The sequence below is a fragment of the Schistocerca cancellata genome, chromosome 5, assembly GCF_023864275.1.
Source record: "Schistocerca cancellata isolate TAMUIC-IGC-003103 chromosome 5, iqSchCanc2.1, whole genome shotgun sequence".
NCBI classification, from domain to species: Eukaryota; Metazoa; Arthropoda; class Insecta; order Orthoptera; family Acrididae; genus Schistocerca; species Schistocerca cancellata.
The window spans coordinates 324,620,246-324,636,262 of NC_064630.1; the positions used below are offsets into that span (position 1 = coordinate 324,620,246).

At 36.7% G+C, this 16,017-nt stretch overlaps 1 protein-coding gene across 1 annotated transcript in view; it reads left to right on the forward strand.

Moving 5' to 3' along the window:
- Nucleotides 1–13,589, forward strand: part of LOC126187356 (uncharacterized) — a 157,241-nt gene extending 143,652 nt beyond the window's left edge. Inside the window, exon 2 of the mRNA XM_049928385.1 lies at nt 11,823–13,589. Coding sequence (XP_049784342.1) covers nt 11,823–12,225 — 403 coding nt within the window. The 3' untranslated portion in view covers nt 12,226–13,589. The remainder of the gene's footprint in view (nt 1–11,822) is intronic.
- Nucleotides 13,590–16,017: the final 2,428 nt, after the last annotated feature.

Sequence of the window (16,017 nt, forward strand, 5' to 3'; positions counted from 1 at the left end):
ACATACAAAAAAATTATGGAAACGTGCACACTCTCGGAGCCAGTGGCTCTTTCCTGTGGCAGAAGGGTTGAAGCCTGAAGGGGGAGAAAGAGGGATGAAGGAAAAGGGCTGGCAGAAAAATTGTCCAGAGCCTGGAGTCAGAGGAGGCTTAACTGATGGGATGAGAAGAGTTTTTCTTCCTCATCCCATCTGGTAAGTCTCCCCTGATCTGGGGTTGTGAGCAATTTCTCCCTAACTGTACCTATTTCCTAACCCTAGCCAGTCCTTTTCCCTCATCTCTCTTTCTTCTCCTTCAGGTCTCAACCCTCCTGCCAAGGGGAGGAGGCACTGGCTCCGAAAGCTTGTATTAACTTTCATGTATGTGTTTCCTTCTGTCACTGCTTGGTGAGTAAACTTTTTTTATCCATCTAATTATACTAAACATCTTACGGTTAGCAAGATTCAGACATTGGAAATGAAATTTCTGAAAACAGCGAAGACCTGCGTGAGACGGGTTATGTTTTTGAAAGAAACACAAAGAACAGTGTGATACAAAAATAGAAAAAGGAATGTACAGCCATACTCTGCAAATTGCTGTGAAATGTGTAACAGGGGATAATTCTCATTGTACCACATATTAGGGTCTCATCTTGTTCCATTCACATATGGAGTGGAATGACTACTTAAATGCCGCTATGAGCACAGTAGTTGGTCTAATCTTGTCTTTGCAGTGTCCCCCCCCCCCCCCTCCTCTTGTAAGAAATGCACAGGGGATAGTAGTATATTCTGCAATTCCTTACAGTCTCCTTTCTTATGAGCCATTCCATGAAGATTCATCATGATAAATTCTTTTGTTTTTGATGTAGCCATTATGTGATAAGAACTTTACATGAACCAAGATCTGAAATAATTCTGCTGCCTCAAAAGATCCTATCAGTGGTTATGGCTTCCACATTTCGTAGCAGTGCCCTTTAATATTGTAAATAAAAAAAAAGAGCATAATTCATTGAGTTAGTGTACCACAACTCGTGATATTAAAGGGAATGAGCATTCAATAAGGCACCCAGAATTATGCCACTACTGTATAGTTCATTGGTAAAAAGAGTATATAATTAGTTTGTAATATTTTTATCAATGTATTCCTTCACTCATTTCTAATCATTGAAAGTTCTCTATCAGATCCACAGAATATGGTGAATGAATGGATGAATGTCACTGAAGTTGGGATCCCTGCTGTCTGGCACTTCTGGTTCATATTGTTAGAATGTTCTCCCTAATTCTGCTGTAACAAATTTTTCATGGACTCTAATTCTATATTGTAAATGCCCATCTCTAACAATCTTTTTAGCTAAGACACCTGTATCAAATCAACCTTTCCAGCCCATTATTTCTATGACTTCAGAAATCACCATTCTTTCTTATGCATAAAATAATGCTTAGTTTAAGCCATCTTGTCACTTTTGCTCTGCAATGTGTAATTTTTTCCATGAGTATCCCATTTAAAACTTCAGTAATTGTTGGGAGATGTAGTTAATGATATTTACACTTATTTGCTTGACTAAACATTACTCAGTTGTCATACTGAAGCTGCTGAAGTTGGAAACACTTCTGTATGTGATGAAAGCAGGCTTCTCATAAGGCAGTGACCCTGTAATCCAGTATTAGTAATATTGTTTTGCAACCTCACATTTGGACACTTCCCTTAAGCATGTGTCAGTAGCGTGCAAATCATTCAGTTTTTGACTGAAAACTGTGCATATGTTTGTGAAAGAAAGAATCAATCAGAAGGCCTTTTAACATATATCAAACTTAGTCACAAAAAGTCATAGAAATCTGTACAAGAGCTTGGATCCTAGAATTGGGGAAATGCTTCAATGGTAGGCATCATTACATATGACACAGGTTACCGAGGTAAAACTTTATACCTGTATGTGTTTGTGCATGTCTGAGTTTGCATCAGACACTTAATTTGCAATCCCTAAACTAATGCTGGTAAATATGTTATGGCTGAACCAAACAAACAGTAAAAACAACAGACAACCTCAAATAGCATTACCTCCACCTGCTGAACATGCCCGCTTTGTCTGTGCTCCACAAATTGTCATACTGTGTACGTGATGGATAGTGCAGTATCAGAATTATTACCTCCCCCCAAAAGAGTGTCAGTCAATTATGTGGCTTGGGGAGATGTAAGTACTCCTTTTGTATACATCTGAATTTCTCTGTTTCCTCTCATGTGGTCATTATGTGCAACACATGTTGAACAAAGTAAGGTTTCTAGACTCATATTGAACATGGAAAAGCAAAAATTTTAAAGTATGGTTTGTTTGAATGCAAAATGCTTTTGTTGTAGTGCTCCTTACTGGAGTTTCTTTGAACAACTGTGACTCTTGTACTGACTAAACTTGTGGCAGATTTTATGCTTTTATTTGGAATAAATTAAATTAGGATTTAACATCACATTCACACCTAAACACATTATTGATTTCTTACTCCATCCTTGCCCATTCTGAATGTGTACTTAGTCGCTAACAACCTAAAAGGAGCTATCCCTTAAGTGGTAGAAGGAAGTCGCAGAAAACCTAAAGCAGAGTGGCAGGATGGGGAGTAGAACCCTACTTATTCCAAGTGTTAGTCTTCCAGTGCCTTAAATCACTGCACCACCACACTCAGCAGCTCTTCTTTGAATGCCCTCCCTCTTCCCCTCTCTCTTTGTCCCCACCCCTGCTCCATATCTCTTTCCTTTTGCCCTGTTTTGGCCTTTCTTCCTTTCCATACATCTCAAAAGGGAACTGCTACAGTTTGACTAATTCAAAAAGGAGAAATAAATTGCAGAATAAATCTCAACTTAAATGGTTGCCAGAGTGCCGAGGCGTGTTATTGAATACATAAGTTGTCTCTTCAAAGAGACATTTCAACCCTTTTGTTGAAAGTTAGGAAGGATGGATGAAATGTACAGCCGAAAGTAGAATGGCTGTACTTGCAACTGGAACAGATGCAGTGAGGCAAGTGTAGTTAACAATTAAGTTACAAGTAATAACTATTGAAATATAGCTTCTTATGAAGACAATTATGCTCAATAGAGATTCCAACATGTCAGCCATCAGATAGTTGTTTTAAGACAATTTACCACAGCATTATACAGCTGTTACCTAACTCAGAGACTGTATGAACATTATGTACTTTGTGGCTCTACTTCCATTTGTTCCATTGAACAAAAACTAAGTGTTAATGAGGCCACTCTTCTCTGAAGTGTTGGAATGTGACCTTTTTAACTTGACCTGAGAATATTTTTTTTGAGACACAACTCTCATTATTTTATTCTTACATATAATGTGCTGCAGTGGTTCAAATAAATAGCTGTATTTGGGAGGAGCAGAGTTCAAATTCCCATATTTAAAGTGATACAACACTATGTCTCTAGTTAATTGACACTGGCTTATAAGACATGTGTCAAGGGGAATTCACAGCTAACCTTAATTCTAATGGTCAGCTGAATTTATCAGTCAGAAATGCCATTACCATGTCCAGCCAAAAAGCCAACTGTACAAAGTGGACACAACTGTCAAAGAGAATATTCGCAGTTGGTCAGCCACATTGACATTATAACCCAAAAACACCAAATTACTGATGAACTGTTATTCAGTTCTTCGAGCCAGCTCCAGAAACAACCAGATTAGTGGTGAGAAGACTGCATTTCAGAATGCTAGAAGTTGCATGGGATTGAGGGCAGACAACCTGCAGTAAGCCTTGCTGACAAATGATACAGCTAGGATGTTATATTAAAGAAAGCAAGTGAAAATTGCTCTAAGAATTTCTGAATTTCATAAATAATTCCACAATGTTATGCAAAAGTTGTCCTTCCTAGTAATTCCCCTTGGTGAGTCTTACACTGAGACTGCAGTTCTGTGAAATCATAATTTAACATAAAGTGAAGCTGTCATCACCAAAAATGTTGGTTGGAACACCACAGCGCTATACAAGGCACAGTCCTGTTGGAGATGGTGTGCCATTTCCTCCTTCCCAGTTTTAAACTGAGTTATTCAACCGATTATAGATGAACACACACATTATTAAGAACTCTTAACCACTGTGCAACTCATCATCTTTCACATTGATGGACAATCAGATATAAGAGTAGTGATAAGTGACGAAAATCATACAACTGATAGAATCCCAGACTTCGGGACCTATAGTCTGACACTTAACCTCTTAACATACTGACAAATAAAAATGCTTTGCTGTTGTCAAGGCTCTTTCTATGACTGCCTGGGTGACAATTCTAAGTGATAAGAGGGCAGCCCAGAAATGTGACAACTAACATGCTTAATCTGAGTACTTCTTAAACCAGGCAGACGCTGTTTTACTTCCTCACCATTTTGATTCTGAATTTGTTTTGTAACTTAAGTCACTTCATCAGTAGGGCATCCAACTCAAACTTTCTCAGAAAGCTGAGTTCACAAGCAAAGGGAATTTTTTCATGCTCTTTAACTAGATATGGTTCCGTTATTGCTGTATTTGAGGTTTTTTTAACAGGTTTTACTGTTCTTAAATGTTTTATGGTTTACGTGTGTAAGGGCACTAATAAGCAGTATACAAATGAGTTGACCAAAGCAGACAGTACTCAATGGGGTATTTTAGTACATTATTTGCTATTCTTGTCAACAGGACACTGTCTGTAATTTGGATTATGGTTGCATTTTTGGCATAAAAAAGGCAAGAAAGCTCATTTTTCTATAAAACTGTTTACTAAGACTGGAAGTCTTTCACCAAAATTCATTATGACCATTAATTAAAAAAAAACTAATGCCTTCAAGCCCCTGACATTACAATGAGCCAATCTAAACTTTCTGGTGAATGATCATCCAGTAAGAAAATCAGTTGTAAGTTAAAGAGCTGGTGCAACTCTTAGAAACCCAATAGATTGTCAACAATTAGACAGAAGAAAATTAAAAATGAAATACCTATTTGGTTTAACAAGAAAGGCCTATAATTACCAACGAATCTAAGTTTGGTATATGACATAGAATATGAGGTGAATATTTTTTCTTCTGTCTACTTTTTCTGGGTTTGTTTCATAAAAAATACTATCTAAGTGCATATCTGCTTGGTAAAAATTTGGTTCCAGATTTTACAGTGCTGGGATAACTTTGATTAAGAATAAGAAAACAGCAGCCCATTTGCACTACATAGAAACAGAATTTCAGTTTTATGAAAAATGTGTTTGAAATTGGGCACACTATATATGGCCACAAATAAATAAACCATTCCTGGTACAGATAGTGCAGTGGAAACATAGTGGCAGTTGATAGCCATACAACTAAAAACATTCATGCGAAGAGAGTACCATGGCATAAACAATACTGATCACATGACAAAATTGATCAATTATGATGTGATTCTTGAGAACTGTTCCACATACTGCTTTTGAGAAAAGTCTGACAGAACACATAAATTACAGAAATTAAAATAAAAGCCTTTTGATGTATAAACAAGGTAAGTGCCTTAGAACTAGTTTATTCATTCTTGTAGAAACTGTTTAATTATTGGAAGGGAAAAATCTTATTTTATATTCACAATGATACATAAATACGGATGTTTTGTAATGTTATGTCTTTACTCAACTTCCATTCGGCAGACCAGCATTTGATTATGTCTTGGAATGCTTGGTCCACACAGAAACCATTCATCTGATTAAATGTTCCACCTACCTCCATTTATTTTCTGTTAGCCATAATTACCTTTTTACTTCAGTTTGTTCTCTGTTCTGTTTGGTTTCAAACCCAGCTAGTATTCCCAGCATATATCTTTCCATTTGGCCATCCTCAGTTTGTGAATGGTTTTCACATTCGTTCATATCTTTCTGTCATAAGTAAAAATTGTCAGTATACTTTGATTGAAAACTTATCATTTTAGACACTCAAAAAAATCACACCAGGCTATTTTTACTGTTACACATTTTGCTGTCCTGTATTGTCATTGTCTTCAGTTGTTCTGATTACAAAGCTACTCATCTGTTAGTTATGTTACCACATTGTTAATTTGCACTAATTTCTTTTTGATGTGTTGTTTATACATTGATTTATTCTTTGTTTGCAACCTCACTTCCAAATTATCCAGATTAACTTCTTCTATTGTTGATTGTTTGCACTAGAGCTAGAGCCTTGTTAGACAAAGGTGATATGTTCCAGTAACAGATATTCCTTTATCTTTTCCCAGATTAGCGAAAACTTCCTCTAGGAAGGAATAGTTTTTGTGGTAGGGAATCGCCTTGCTTGGCTACTCTTTCAGTTGACAATATGAGGCACAAAAGTAATTCCCATATGGGTTATTTATACTTACGTATGATACAGAGGGAATTTTTTTAGTCTGCAGTAAAATAACCATGAATAATACTTATGCTAAGCAGAAGCAAAGCACTTATCACTGCCATCAAAACTATATTTGGACTTGTAAGACAGCCTGCACTGAAGATGTTACTCAGGTGTTTTAATATACCTTAGTCATTACTTCAAACTTATTTTTTGTAATCCATTTCAAGGGTGACCAGGGGACATTTTGAAATATTTGGAGAACATCTCAGTGTAGTCTGTAAGATTTTGTTTGTAAATTATGATGAGCATTTGCTCATAATCATTTTGTCACAGAATTAAGAATGTCACTTTTTATCATACACTGAAATAGGGGGACTGGATGGAAGTCCTTGTTGTATCTTGTATTGAGATTGTGTGTGTTATGACTTTTGAAAATAGCTTTTATCCCTTAGAATAAAAATTTTAAGGGGCAAATATGCTGTAGTATAAGTTTAATAATTCAGAAGTTCTCAAATAGAGATTTACATGAGGTTTTGTATTATAATTTTTACATAATAATCTTATTGACAATTTTTGCACAATAAACACATAAGCCATTGTCCTGTTGCCATAAAATATTTTTTCATTGCATAACATGAGCTGAAAGTATGTGGAATATTCTGAATAATTTTTATTGAGGCTCATGATGAGGCATCTGGATGGCTTGGAGTGAGGGAGATTTTTCTACCAGAGATGGATGTGGGTGCAGTGGAAGAAGGTAGCCTGTGGACACGAATTCCCTTTATTGTTTATTATTTATGGTTGTTCAGTCGTGTTGACAACAGATGTTGATCTCTAGGTGCTGGGCAAATGCGACACATATGCACTTTGCAGTGTCTTCTGGTGCAGCTGTCTTCACAGCGCCATCCTTGTCAGTGACAGTGCATACCCAGTGCCAGCTGATGCAGCATCAGTCCCCATAGATGTCTCATGTAACTGAGCTCATAGCAGACCCGGCTGTTGTGTCTGCTGTTGTCCTGGGGAAGGCGGCTTAGTGGTGGTAGGGTGACCCAGTACTCTGAACTCTGCACCAGAGGATGGACAGCTATGGCTGACTTCATCAGGGCCGGGGAGACCTCAGTCAAGCCCCTTAACATTGAAAGGTGACCGGATGCCAGTGAGTAGATATGCAACAGTGGCAGAGTGTGGGGCTGATGAGAGCCTAGGCAGTCGGACAGCGGTCGGGGCTTTGAGGCCAGGTGAAGGTGCTGGCAGATGTGTCATAGCTATGTCATCATCTTCGCTCAGCATCTGACACAGGGTGGGTGACATAATGTAGCCCAGCTGTCCAGTCATGACCGGCTGGCCCCAGAGGGTACAAACACTATCAGGAAACTGATTATGTGGAAGAGGCAGCAGTATCACATTAGCCAGTGACATGGTTATTGCCTCACAGAAGTAATTCGAAGTGTGGAAGTGGCTCGTTTCTGAAGGCACTGTGTTGGCATGGCTTGTTGGCTGTTGCGACCAGTGCCTGGAGCACAGCACTGGGGCACAGTCACCATTTGGCTCGTTACAAGAAATGGTAGGTAGTTCTTAGTGTCAGGTAGGCTTAACTGAGATATTACATTTTTGTTTTATTTTAGATTTCTTTGCTCTCATATTGTATTAACTCTTTTACAATCTTGTTAACTTTTCAGGGCCCTGAGACAACAATGAATGTAACATTTCCAGTTTGCACAATTCAGAAACAAAGTTCCAAAAAATTAATTTACCCAAGTCACTCAGTTATTTTTACTCTTCTGTTTAATTCTTTGGCTGTTCCACCTACTCACTGTCTCCATTCCACAAAGAAAGTGCTGTGCCTAGCGTTTATAGCATTTCATAAGCTAGATACATCATCCTGGGTGATGCTAATTTGTGACAACTCCAAATAGTCTGGCTGCTAATGTACAGTGATAGTTATTTTTTTTAAGATTCTGTAGTTTGGTGCCTTTTTCTGCTGTATGACAATAACTTAGTAGTTAATTTTGACAGGTAGGAGACAAGGGGGATTGGGCAGACATGACAAATTTTGTTACTCACCATAGCTGAGGGGAAATTAAGGCTAGAGTTTTCAATGGTTTGGATATTTTTAAATGCCTTAAAGTCACAGATGTAGTGGAGTAGACAGAATGAATAAGTCTGGTCCAATTCAATAAAGCCTTTTGTTTTTCTTGTTTGAATATTGATTCATAATGTGTGGCTCAGCAAGTGCACCACACCTACAGACCTTAGATACTGAATCCCATGCTGAGGTTATGCTGGCTGTGGCTGCTTATTCATACCAGCTCAGTGCTCCCATGTTGCATGCTGTAGAGTTCCTGGTAAACCAGTTCATAATCATATGCCAGAATTTTTTCATGTTGCACTGGGTATGTAGTATATTGTCTTTATTGCAATTTATTGCACAACATACTTGTTTGTCCACAAGCTCAATGAAATGACACAAATTATTCGTCAGAAACAATGCTGTTTGAGATTCATACAGTGCAAGACCAGCTTTTTGTGGGGATTCAATTAATGTTACTCAGTGGCTGAGTAGTTTTTCATGTTAGATCACTGAGTTCCAGTCTAGTTTTATACTTACTGGAGTGCAACAGAGACTGTAATCCGTCCTGTATTTTTAAACTGATGATTTATTTTAAGGGAGAATCATAACTAAACAGTGTATTGTTCTAAGGAAGGGTAGTCTTCTGTCTGCTCAATTACATTCTCTAATGTGTTATCTGAAGATGTTTGCTGTGTGAGTATAATACCAGTGATGTGAAACTACAGAAGTAATTTAGAGCTCTGGAGCAGAATGAAACCAAACACACAGTGAAATTGGAAAATTCTCAACTGTCCATCATATTATTCTACATGTACCCCCCAAGGGAAGTAAATTAAAAATGTTCATAAGCCTCTTCTCAAGCTCCAAAAGCAGCAACAGGTAATATCATTTTGCTATTCCCTGTTGAATGTGGAAGTTCAGGTATGTGGCCAAGCAGATGTCACAACTCACCTTTTATGTAGTGAAATGTTTGAAGTAGTTAATGTTATGGTTTTAAGCTAGAAAGAAAGCAGCAAAGGTGTTACGTCCAGCAACAAATACTGCCCTGAGTACAAGCTCAAACAAATATAAAAATTCCATTTTACTTCATGAGCTGTGGAAGACCATCACTTCAAGTAAATAACATTATTTTTAGGGTATCACACTCCTCATAGCATGTGATTCTTATTTCCAAAATCAGGATCAAAACTGATATAATGACCTTATGTATCTTTTGCAATTTTCTTAATTAGTGAAGCCATATAATGGACACCACCTCATACTGTGGATGTTGAATTTTTCTGACAACATGGAAAGCTTGAGTGATTTTCTGAACAAATTTTAAGGGGTATCAGTTTGGTATAAAGCTGTTGATATTGCATGACTGCTTTTGTAGGATGCTGTTTGGCAATCATCACCAACTGTTGTGCAAAGCGAAAACTTCTCCACTTTGTGTGGGATATAAGCATCCACAGCTGTTGGAACTGTTGAGAAAATAGGAAAAAATACCCAGAAATTCTGACAATGTTCAAGGAAGGTGAAAGTACATTCAGTAGTGTGATGCAAGAAATACAGAACTCTCATTATATGTCAAATGCTGCAGTTTTTTTTTTTTTATTTTTTTTTATTTTTTTTTTAAGAAAGTTTGTGGAATGAAAATTCCCAGTGGAAAACTGAGCTGTTGTACATTATTTGAGGGTTTTAATATGTTGTTCAAAATGTAGCATGTACACACCATACACAGGGAGTAATGTGCGAGACATTACATAAGTATTGAAGAAAAACATTTGTGCCTATTTGTTTTATGTCCTACATGTTGTCACAGGGATTATTATAGATTGAACTGAAGTGTATATTGATCCATGAATTGTCAGTAGAGCTTCAATATTAGTGAATGTCACTGTTTAGTAGAAGAATATTTCTCTCTTCAGTGGGGAGTGCTGGGAAGTACACTCTCTTGCATAAGTGTACACCTCCCTGCTCATAAAGGAAAGATTCCACTTGAATTACCTATACCATAGTAAAGGAGTTACCTATGCATCCAGTTATGAATAGACTTAGCTGGTTAAAACTAATGAGTGTAAATGCACTTTGCAATCTGAAGACCTGAAACAGTGGGACAGGTGAATCTGGAGAGATTATCAAATTTGGTGACACGAGCAATAATGGAATGGTGCTGTGCTACTGTTTCTTGTGACATTAAACTCCTTTGTGGTGTGGTGTTTAATGTTACAGGCTACTGACTAAGAGGTCCAGAAATCAACGCTGGTAAACATTTTTTTCCTGTCATGGGAGGGTCTGAAACAGGATCAACTCGGCCCTGTGTGAACAAATGAGCAGTAGTTTCAGTTAATAAGCAGTGCTTGGCATGGAAGCCGAAATGGATTGCATAAATTTGAGAGCCATATTACATTTGTCTAAAAACAAAGCTCCCAAAAGTAGTCAGATATAAAAATCTAAGAAATTTTCGTGTCATTGTCGAAAGTGACAGTTATTGTATATGGGAATTCAGCAAAAAACTATCATTTCAGTTTTGCAGTATATTGAGTAAAGATTTTATCCATTTCAGTTTTGTTATATGAAGAAAAAGATGGCTCACTACATTAATGATGTATGATGCTACCTAAAATACAGAAGGACTAAGACATGTAGACACTGTGGCAGCAAATGATTGTTTACATGAGTATTGATGCTAGAAACCCATACAAGTGCACTAGGCCTAGAACCTATGCTGTTCACAGTAGTGTACTGGTGAAGAGCTGTTGTGATTTGTCTTCAAATGTCTGAAAGACAGCAGTTTTTATCCAGACAAGCCAAAACAATATGACTAATTTCCTTTGTTGGACACCCTGTAGATAAATTGTTTTGTGTAAAACCCCATTCACACAAGAAAAAAACTGCTAAACATGTGAGATTTCAGCCATATATATATATATATATATATTGGGGGGGGGGGGGGGTGGCTTTTACCCAAAAGCTCACATATTTAGCAGTTTTCTTGTTGTGCCTGTCTTTAGCTCAATCAAACTCCAGGTTGGAATACCAACAATGTAGGAAAAGATGGATTGGTATTTACTGTAAAGATGGCACGTTGAGCATGCTGGTCCGAGTTGCCAGAGTTGACTATCACGTCTGAGTGAGGTGTGCTTGCTTATGTCTGTGTCTTTCTTTTTCTGATAAAGGCTGTGGCTGAAATCTTATGTGTAACTGTTCTTAACTGATCCTATCTGCAACTTAACATGTCATCTTTACAATAATCTGTTTTCCCTACACTTATTATTGTAAAAAAAAAAAGTCTATTCATACAAATGCCTCTTTATCTGGTGCAATGTTAGTCCTACTTTGATTAATATTTCACTCATTCATTGTAACAATGAAGCTGTTTTTTCCCCATATGCTTCCACATTGTTACTGTGTTCTGTAAACTTGAAACAGTATAATATTGTGAGAAATACTGAAATTATTAATTTTCTTTTCAGGAACATGATGTCAGGTGATTCACCATCTCTTAGGCCAGCAGCAAGTTTTGAGCTGCAGGAAAGTATAATTAATGCTTCTATAGCAAAAGTGAGAAATGTCTCTGACAAAGGAGTGCAGTTTGAACCATCAGATCTGTCTGATGAAACAGACTTCATGCCCAAAGCTCCCAGTGTGAAAGCTGATCAAGGCACAAGTAAACAAAAATTATGCAACAGTAGTCAAAATAACAATGAAGATGATATTATAGTGGATGACAGAATTCCTGAACTTGAAACAAAACTTAGCACCGAAAAGGGGACAGATGTTACAGAAGCAGTGTCTGAGAAACAGGAAGAAGAGCCAAACTGTGTGGTTAATTGTTTATATTTTGTTGACCAGTGCTGTGAATGTGTGCTCCTGTGACACATATGAAAATGTGATTGTGAAGCTTAAGTTGTGATTGTGTGACTGAAACTTACACCTGTACTTTGTGTAATTTATTGCCTTAGCAATTTGCTAGGTCCATAAAATAACTGCAGTTTTTGCAGTTTAATGTAACATTTTAAATACTGAGATAATATTTTTGTAAAATGTTTGTTTTATATATTTTAATAGCTCTTTTGGGCAGAAATCTGTTGTTGTGTCTATTTTTACTTCTGTTGGTTAGTGTCTCCTGATGTTGGAGGATCCAACAAGAATACTCAGCTTCTATAAATAGAATCAGGTAAGTTCTTATTTAAGCTCAAACATCTTCATGTGGTTCAGAGTTGCCTGAAAATTTGGAAGTTTGTAATTAGGTGTATTCATTTATTTTGTACGAGCTTGCAAAACTGTGTTGTAATCGCAGAATTGTTCTATAGTGGATCAATTTTCCGGTTCAATCTGATTTGAAAGAAACACAAAATCTTGATTTACCATCATTTTATTTCATTTTAAATGGATTCAAATCTCCTAAATATGGAAGAAAATTTGTTTTATCCTGTTATGCCTGTCATCAACCCCCTCAGTAAAGAGGTAACATAGTTGATAAGAAGATACGTGCATGGTGCCAATGATTCATTTACTTTGTTAATAGAGAATAAAAACTTAATAGTTGAGGTAATGAGGTAATAACAAGGTGCTTCATCATAGAAAAAGTCTTTTCTTAGCCATAGTAATAGGAGGCCTCTTTTGGGGGAAAGAGGTGATTATTTTTTCAATATTCTTCCATAAAAACCATCTATTTGGTGCTTACGTTCTCGTTCTCGGTCTTGAATTTCGTTATCTCCAGTCTGGCACAAGCAAATAGTTTTTCAGAACTAGTTTTAAGCAGAATTGCATTTGTTCAAATGAGGGAAAAACCAATGCATTTTTTTCCGGTATTCTTGATTTTTTACATAGGAATAGAGCTTCGACTTATTTCCATTCCTGATTATGGTTTGTTATGTCTTGGTGCTGCGTCTAGAGCAGTAAATGTTAATGGATGAATTAATTCATCTAGCATGAAATAGTAAGTTCCTAACTTATTATAATGTTTGTATTTCACTTGGTATTTGTTTACTGTTGGAAACAGCTGTGTATAGGAGAGGGGTAGTCACTGTGAATGAATGGCATTGCATAAGTGGATATAAGTAAAATTAAAATTTTGTTCTGAGGACATCTCCCTCTAATGATTTGGGAAACAGTGTTGATTGGAAAAATGTTTTCATGACGGTCCTGTGACACATTACTTTTTTTAAATACATGTGTTGTAATTGACAATATTGTATTAATTACATATTTTAATCAATAAATCTGTTTGTAAATTAGTTTACTTTGAGTTGCATGGTCAGAATGATTTGTAGACCTTTAACTTCTGTATGTGGTCTGCTGTCAGAAACAAATAAATCTTGGATTACTGTTAAATTTTTTCACCTTGTTACATGCTAAATTGTTACCTTTTTCTTATTTTCCGCCTTGCATTTGTATTGACCCTAAACAGTAGTGTTCAATTTTCAGGTAAGTGTGCCAGTCACTATTTCCATTTATAAGATCAGTGTAAATTAGAGTTAATAGTTGGGTACCGTTTTTGTAAAACTTGCTTTATGCAAAAAATGAAATTTTATGGGACACAGTTTTGTTTAATTAACAGGCAAGTTGAGAGGGAAAATCTTTTTATAATTGGCAAATTTTGTACAGTTCTGAAGATATTTTAAGATAGTCTTTGCATATACATAAAATTTTTGATGGTTTATCAAGTGCTGGGAGTATAAAAATAGTTTTCTTTTTCAAAACACCCTTTATCTCAAACTATATCAATGATACCTGAATATTAAATGCTTGTTTTTAGGTTAAAATTTTAAAATAATAATTCTTTTTCTCTTCTACACAACTTCAGCAAAACTCACTCTTCATCCACATACGAGTGCATCCACATAAATTCTCCATGAGCTGTCATGATCTTCATACTCGTCACCATGTCCAAAAAGTAAGTTATTGTAGAAATTTGATGCTTCCTTAGGAATGGTAAGGAAACTACGGCTTCATTACATCCTTCTTTTCTGCACTCACATATTTTATCTTGGGAATAATCAGGGCACTTTTCATGGCTTTTAATGAAGGAATGCTGTTCTTCGAAACATCACAACATACTTCTAATCGAGATAAATATATCGTTTTAATAGTACATTGAATTTTAACATTAGTTTGTCCGTAAGTTATTGCTCGTATGTCCATCATTTTGAAAGATTAGGTAGACATCAGTATTTCTTTAGAAATCTATTTGAAGTCATAGGAAAACCAGTCATCTCCCCACATCAGCACTTTCCAATCTTCGCTAGAATATTCCTGTATTCACAGGGTGTTATGATCTCTTCTTTCTTCCTATATTCCTTCTCGGCATTACTGAGTACACAATTCAGTGGCCTGAAACCATGTCAGCTTATAGGAAAATAGTGGGTAAGTTCAGAGAATACCTTAGTAAGTTCAGTAAAATGTGCCTGCATACAGAGCATTGTAAAATTCTTGTTCTGACTGGTGCACAAGTCTGAACAAAGCTCAAGTTTCAATTCTCTCTTACCAATAGCTCTAGTCCTCCTTTCCAAATAATTTATGAGAAAATGTTGTAGCTCAGATGTGATTTCATTTGGACAGATAACTTCTGTTTCACACCAGGTATATTGAAAAATGTTATCAGTACCTTGTTTTGGTTCATGTATCACTATAATCAGGTTGTAGAGCCATATCTGTCATGTATAAAAGACTTCTCCAAAAGAGACCTTTGGCAAAGATTGATTTGTTGCATGTCAAAGACAGCTTTTATAGTGTCTTCAGAGTATTTGTTCATGATGCTGTGGAACTTCTTTGCATGGGCTTTATGCAAGTGCAGGTTAGTTTTGCACACTTTCTGAGAAGCTTTTGTTCCTGTGATCTTTGTTTACAGTGAGTTCCTTGCATGTTGAACTGGTGTCACTGTGAGGGTTGCCAAAGCCAAGATCAAAATTCTTTAAGAACACATTTTGACACAAAACAGCTTTTATTGCCTGCTTGTCTTTTTTCTTCGCAAATATTTTTCCACATATATTTACATCAAATGTGACCTACTCATTTTCCCTCTGATGTAATGACACTTTTTACACTTACACTTCAAAATGTGCTCTTTCACTTGTTGGGTCATAACTATGTCAGCTTGACTTGCCTTTGAGCCATCTTTTCATTCCTGTATTGCGGCCCCATGTTCTTGATAGTGCTGAGCAATCTGGGCTAAGCGATCCCGCGATACACCTGCTATTTTTTTGAAATGTAGTAGCACAAACTGTTTAACTTGAGATCCATTTTGAAGCTTTTATTATACGTGATAAGACACTGTGATGTAGAAGCCTTAGCTATAGTGGGATCTACAGCATGTCCAGCTGGTGGTAAGATATCCATGTATGAAGGAGGCAATGTATTTTGCTTGTTCTTATGTTCTGAAGAAAATAATAGATCATTGAAATATGATAAGTCAGCATAAGAGAGTTTGCCTTCATGACAAGTCCTTCCCTCCATGGTTGCTTGCCTCACTCCTTTCAGCATGCCAGCAGTCAATTCAGACACTGCATTTTGCTTTGAATATCAAAATGATTTAGCTGTGGAGATGTTTCACAATTTCATTTCTCTCCTTGTATGCCCACTATGTGTTTCAGTCACCAGGGTTGCCATGAATTATGGAAATCAGGGAATTTCAAATGTGTCCAGGAAATATCAGGGAAATCTGAG